At 41.8% G+C, this 6,127-nt stretch overlaps 1 protein-coding gene across 1 annotated transcript; it reads left to right on the forward strand.

The window, feature by feature from the left end:
- The first annotated feature begins 386 nt into the window (after positions 1-386).
- LOC126367023 (midnolin homolog) lies at positions 387-6,065 on the forward strand. The gene is made up of 5 exons (XM_050010385.1): positions 387-751; positions 874-961; positions 1,094-2,589; positions 2,846-2,933; positions 3,137-6,065. The coding sequence occupies exons 1-5, from the start codon at positions 549-551 to the stop codon at positions 3,503-3,505; spliced, it is 2,244 nt and encodes a 747-aa protein (XP_049866342.1). The 5' UTR covers positions 387-548; the 3' UTR covers positions 3,506-6,065.
- Positions 6,066-6,127: the final 62 nt, after the last annotated feature.

Raw genomic sequence — 6,127 nt, forward strand, 5'->3', positions numbered from 1 at the left:
TAAACAAAACTATTTTAAGGAAGTAGCTCAGCGGACTTTCCCATATGCATCATACTTCGAATTTCCCGCATAAAGCCAAATGGGCGTCGTGTGACGTCATTATGACGTAACGCATAAATTGACATTAATTTTCCTCTACACGCATCATGTATTTCAACAGCGCATAGTTATTAATACTTTTTAATGTTTTATTTAAGCAAATACTAGTAAAGTTACAACTGACGTTAAGTAACTGTAAATTAGTAAAAAAAAATCGTAAATATCCAGTGGGTCACTATTTTGCCGAGTAAAATGAATATGGAACGCAACTCAAACATTGATCGGAACGTATAAGATCATCGCTTCGCATCAGCTGTTGTAGAAAAAAAATAACGGGATATCGCAAAAGAGACTGGTCACACCGTCCGACGGCCACATCAAAATCTGGGGGTCTGGCGTGTGACCCTGTTATTTCTATCCTGCAATAAAATAGCTGTGTAATCTAAAGATAAGTGGTGCGCAGTGAAACAGTGTTATCCGTAAATTCTAGTGTAATTCATGTGGAAAATATGGAGCGTGCGACTGGAACAGAGGTGTACGACGGGTGTGGCTCGCCCCAGAGCACAGACATAACGCTGAATATACAAACGACAACGGGTGGGAATTTCTCCATCAGCCTGAACGGTAAAAATACCGTAGAGCACCTCAAGAAACTAGTTTCTAAGAAGCTAAAGGTCTCCAAAGATCGAATATGCTTGCTGCATCGAGAAAGGTGAGTAGACGCCAAGCCTCTATTGTCAAACAGCGTACGGAAATGTTGCGTCGATACGATGACGCATCCGCGTCGTCGAGTAGCGTACTAGTGCGTGATGTTGTGCTTGTTGCGTGTTGCAGGCAGCTGCGCGACGGCACGCTCGACGACAACGGGCTGCTAGACGGCGCGCGCGTCATCCTGCTGCCCAGCGTCGAGACGGGCCTGCTGGTACGTACCTCCGCGGTCACTCGTCACGTGTTTCACAACAACGTGAAACCCGTCGATACATACATTTATCTCAATTCTAATGCTTTGTTAGCTAATTACATTTCATTAACCTCACAATGATATTGTCCACAGAGCCAAAGGCCTGAAAACTCTGTTATGCAAGCACTGGAAAGTCTCAATGACACCCAGGTCAATGATTTCTTGAGTGGGAAGTCTCCTTTGAACCTCACCATGCGTTTAGGTGACCACATGATGCTGATTCAATTGCAGCTGTCTACCCTCAATTCTAGTTCGTCTGGCAGTTCACGTTCCCTACGGACTTCTACTCCGACTAAGAGCTCCACATCATCAATACGCACCAAAAGTGATACCAGGGACTCGCCTACCCCTCAGACCACTCCACAGAAACCCTCAAACAGTAATGAAACATGTATAGATAGTGATAAACCTAAACAAGAGACACAGTCACCTGTTTTACAAAAAAAAGATATTGAAATGTTACAAAATGCCTTTGACTTGTATCGTTCCATGGCTGAAGAAAAATATGCAGATAAACCAGAGACTTCTGGGGATAAAGACGAATCCATGGACACAACCAACTGTACTCTGTCAGATATGTCGCATACCTCAACAGAAAATGACCAGTCCCCTATCAAATCTTTGTCTAATTTGGTGTCTAGTCCTATAGATGTGTCAGCCTCTGAGAGTAAGGAGTCTGCAGTTTCAAACACCACTAAAAGTAATTTGATTGAGTTATTATCAAATAATAAAGTAAGCAGTGATGTAATTCCTTCCACAAGTGCCATCAGTGATAAGCAGAGTCCGTCAACTTCCTCGTTGACGCCCGACAGTTCCCTCAGTGACGACAGCGACAACTTCACTGACCAAAGTTCATTCCTCGCAGAGAGTACCATAGATGAATATCCAATGGAAAACCTCTTTAATAGTGCTGTAGATAAAGGCTTATTTGAAAATCAAGATGAATCTATGATGGACAGAGAAATATCTAACTTGGCTACAACTAGCCACGGTCAAGAGTCCACCAGTGGACCACTGCCATCTTTCCAAAGTATAAATGAGCCTCTGAAAAATAAGCGCTTCCAATATCTTCTGCATAAAACGTCTAAATTCAAACATCCCATTGGGCAAAGTAAGCAGAAAGCTTTCATGCAGTCTGTTGTTAATAAACATAAAAAAAGAATGCAGCTACGGCAAGAAAGTAATCTAGCACAGCCTTCCACATCCAAGTCAGATCCTTGTAAGACGAGTACTGTTAGGAAAATTCAGAATCCAAAAAGTGTAGGAACCTCAACAGACGACTTGGCTACTCCGTCTACATCTAAGCAGGTTCAGTTCAAAGCACCTGATGCACCGAAAAAACCTCAGAGGGTGACAATTACGCCTGCTGTAGATACAAAAGCACTTATAGAAGCATCCAAAAATTTAACACAGAAGCTTAAAAAGCTTTCTAAGGAAGTGTTAACAAATAAAATTGATCTCAGAACTGCAGAGGAGACGGTGCGCTCGAAGATAGGTCCAGGGGCTGTGATAGAATCCATGAAGCACCATGGCAAAGGAATATATTCAGGGACCTTCTCCGGCACATTGAACCCAGCTCTGCAAGACAGGTAATACTTTTTCTAATACTAGTGTGAATGTACTCTATTTGATATTTGAAATTCAATTGGGCTTTGATCTTGAATCTGCCTTTTAAATTTTTAGAAACAAACATTTGTATCTGTTAAATAGTAGGAAATGGAGATTGCATAAATAAACACTTTGTTTGGATGTTTTATCAGTAACTTGAATAGGTAATTTTCTCGAGAATTTGAGATAATATCAGTTTGATGTTTTACGATGTGACTCACGCCACGTTTATTTCAGATATGGCCGACCAAAGAGAGACATTTCTACAATCATTCACATACTGAATGACTTATTGTGTGCGGCGCCTCCCATCACCTTGGCACAGGTAACATTCGTTTCTTTACATATATTTTTAAACGTATTCTATCGTATATATAATTTCGGTTGTAAAGTATTTATCTCGTTATCGTAAGTACACAAATATTTCATGTTGAAAGTTAATATTTTCACCCTCCGTAACGTACTATAACACGTACAGAAATTGGGTAACACAGGATTTGTTAAAGGGTATACTGTTTGGCATTTCAGAAGGAGACCGCGAAGCACTCGTGTTCGACGAGCACGGGCTCGGGCGAGGAGGCGCGCGCATGCGCAGCGGCGGGGCGGCGGGCGGGCGCGGCGTGCGCCGCGTGTGCCGCGTGCGCCGCCAGCGCGGCCAGTGCGGCCAGCGCCGCCAGCGCCGACATGTGCAGCAAGTGCGACACGGCCAAGACGCTCGCGCTCGACAACTCCAAGACCAAGTGCAAGCTGGAGCAACTCCGCCTCGTCATGCAGCAGAAGAAGCAGCGGCGCGAGGCTCGCAAGCTCAAGACCCTGCCCTACTCGTCCCCGCCGAAGACGCTCGCCTCCCCGGAGCAGGCGCCGCCCATGCAGGAGGAGATCGAGACGGTTGCCTAACACGTAGCCGCGGTCTAACTGCCCTCCAGACCCGCGCTGATCCGCGACGCCGCCGTATAGTCCAAATTAGCGGAGAGTGGTATTTTGACGAGTCGAAAGTTAGAGTATTCGAGTTCGAACTTTCCAGATATCCCCGACCTATTGTAATTATTTTTTTGCAAGTTTGAATGAGATGTCGACTTTCTACATAATTCCAGTAAATTTATGATGTATTGAATATTCTTTTCGCTGGACGCGTGACGTGAGGACGATGTGGCCACGCCGCGTGCGCTTACACGGGTGTTTCCCGAAAGGACTGCGATTGTCGTAATTTGAATAGTTTCGATCTAGTTTCGGTGCCCGGTTGGGAAACGTACATGCGTATCTAAAGTCGTTACGTCACGGCAGTTGCATGGAACCGGTGAAAATAAACGATGCCTTTGAAAATATGCAAAATGCGAATTTATGCAAACGTAACTTTTGTCCTTCGACTTCAAAGCGTGACGGAAGGCCTCAGGCTTTCTATTTTTCACTCACGAATCATCTGAAAGGTGATACTCGGGTGTTGGGTAACGCGTTGTGAGACTGCTAGCCTTTGCTATATGTGTAGTGTGAGACGAAAGAACGAACGCCGGGCGCGGCCCACTAATATTCTAAATTACCATTTTGACTAAGTTTGGATCGTAATATCTATAAGTGCTATTATACGCATGTACAAAGTAAAGATTGAATTAGCAAAATCACTAGTTTATAGATAAAGTAACCAGTTAGGTCCTCCGATGTAGTTGCCTGGTGCGACTCTAAATTGAATTTTTGTTGTTATTTTTTAGATTATATTTTTATTATTTTATTGGTTCATAATACTTTTGAACTCTGTGTCTAGTAACTAATTTAATTTTTGGATTAGCTGTTGATAGATTTTGGAAATTATCTCTTGGTTTGTGAGTGGACGGCATCTGCCCACCCTGGTGGACGCCGCAGGCGTGACTGCCATGGGGCTCCCGTGTACCACAAGTGACATTTTGTTTCTTCATTATTTTAGAACGAGCAACTTTATTCCACTTTTATTAGACATAATTGGCACTGTTATTCTTATAGTTATTTTTATTTGTTTTCTTTTTTCTCCTTTCACGGATATGTTGTTTAAAAGTAATAAATGTTTTCTTCATTACACATATTTCGTTTAGTTTATTTTACTGCACCAGTATGCACGAAGTAAGAACACCAAATTGTTAATGTATTAATAAACAACACGTGCGGTCCTATGAAATATTAACTCTACACTAGGATGAGCTTTGTACATAGTTCATACGCGAAATTTGCTAGCCGTAAAATGCTTGATTTGGATTTTATATAACAAAAAGTATTATGCGTTGAATTGCTTAAGAATTATTTAGACATTTATGGAATACTGTGAATAAATAATAGAACACTTATCTTACGACTAAAACAATTCGAAAGCACTTGCAAACAGGATAGTAAGAATAGCTGTTGGAGTTTATCTAATGAAATGTGTCTTCTCCGTATAATGTTATTGTTTATGTTAGTTGTATGGAACCAATACAGTTGAGTTGAAAAGTTTCCTTTACGTAACCATGTCTTCCGTTTTCCGAGTCATATTTTAGTTGCGTAGCGGCGATGTACCGCTCCGACGTGTCTACACGGCATGTTAATCTGAATAACGGGAACGCCAACCCGTTGTCAGCATGCATTGGAGCGACAAATATTTGAAAGACTTGTCCGACTCATTGCCAACGGAATGCGCTAAATATTTTTATACTACTTCAGCATATAACATCATTCCGATGATCAAACAATAATCCGAGAAAATGTCCAATAATCACATTGCGCCATACATAAGGAACTGTTTTATTCTACACAGCAATAACATTCGCTAAGTAGTTTAGCCAAAATGCTTAGCCACTTAGTCAATAACGGCATAGGAACTAGAATGCGGCCATTCCGTTTCGTTCGTGATATTTAGGGTGATGAATAACTCCTAATTTGTTGTGCAACTTACCCCGGTTGGTAAGGGGCCAACGCAGCCTTACCGTTACTGCCAAACAAGCAATATCGACCGAAATCAGACAAGTGCCTGTTGATGTGTTAGTGTCGTGTTCGATGTAACCCCTCTAGATCTCGGTTCAGCCATTCTCGGTTCATAAGATCTCAATAAGCTTTACGTGAAATAAAGTTTGGTTTGAAAAATATAACTAGTTTCAGTTTAGACTACGTGGTGCGAAGGAAGTCCCGCCGATTTCAATGAAAGTAACAACTAAGCATAGAATGATTATGCAGACAGTCCGTCGCCAACACCCGCGGGACTTCTTTCGTAGACCAGTTCCAACATTTCGATGTACAAATTGCTATGTTCCGTTTGCCCCGCTGATCCCCACTCATGTAACAGGCCTGTATTAAGTTTTCAAATAATCCAGTGTTTTGTACATAATAAACTTGTTACCATTCTTATACATATTTTAGTCGTGAATTTTGTTAAGATTTTGAAGGGAAATCGTGTTGTTTTTGTCTCTGTATTTTGCATGTTTAGTGAGGAGAATAAAGTTATAATATGACAAATTTATGTGAAGTTACATTATTCAAATCCCCGAACTCCTACTGTACCTAGTATATCATTCTATGAAT

The sequence above is a fragment of the Pectinophora gossypiella genome, chromosome 5, assembly GCF_024362695.1.
Source record: "Pectinophora gossypiella chromosome 5, ilPecGoss1.1, whole genome shotgun sequence".
NCBI classification, from domain to species: domain Eukaryota; kingdom Metazoa; phylum Arthropoda; class Insecta; order Lepidoptera; family Gelechiidae; genus Pectinophora; species Pectinophora gossypiella.

What these genes read in the sequence shown, in the direction of transcription:
- LOC126367023 (XM_050010385.1), top strand. Translation starts at nt 549, where the DNA reads ATGGAGCGTGCGACTGGAACAGAGGTGTACGACGGGTGTGGCTCGCCC. An exon ending in AACCCAGCTCTGCAAGACAG is followed by an intron (nt 2,590 to 2,845) that starts GTAATACTTTTT and finishes CGTTTATTTCAG; the next exon opens with ATATGGCCGACCAAAGAGAG. An exon ending in CTCCCATCACCTTGGCACAG is followed by an intron (nt 2,934 to 3,136) that starts GTAACATTCGTT and finishes TTGGCATTTCAG; the next exon opens with AAGGAGACCGCGAAGCACTC.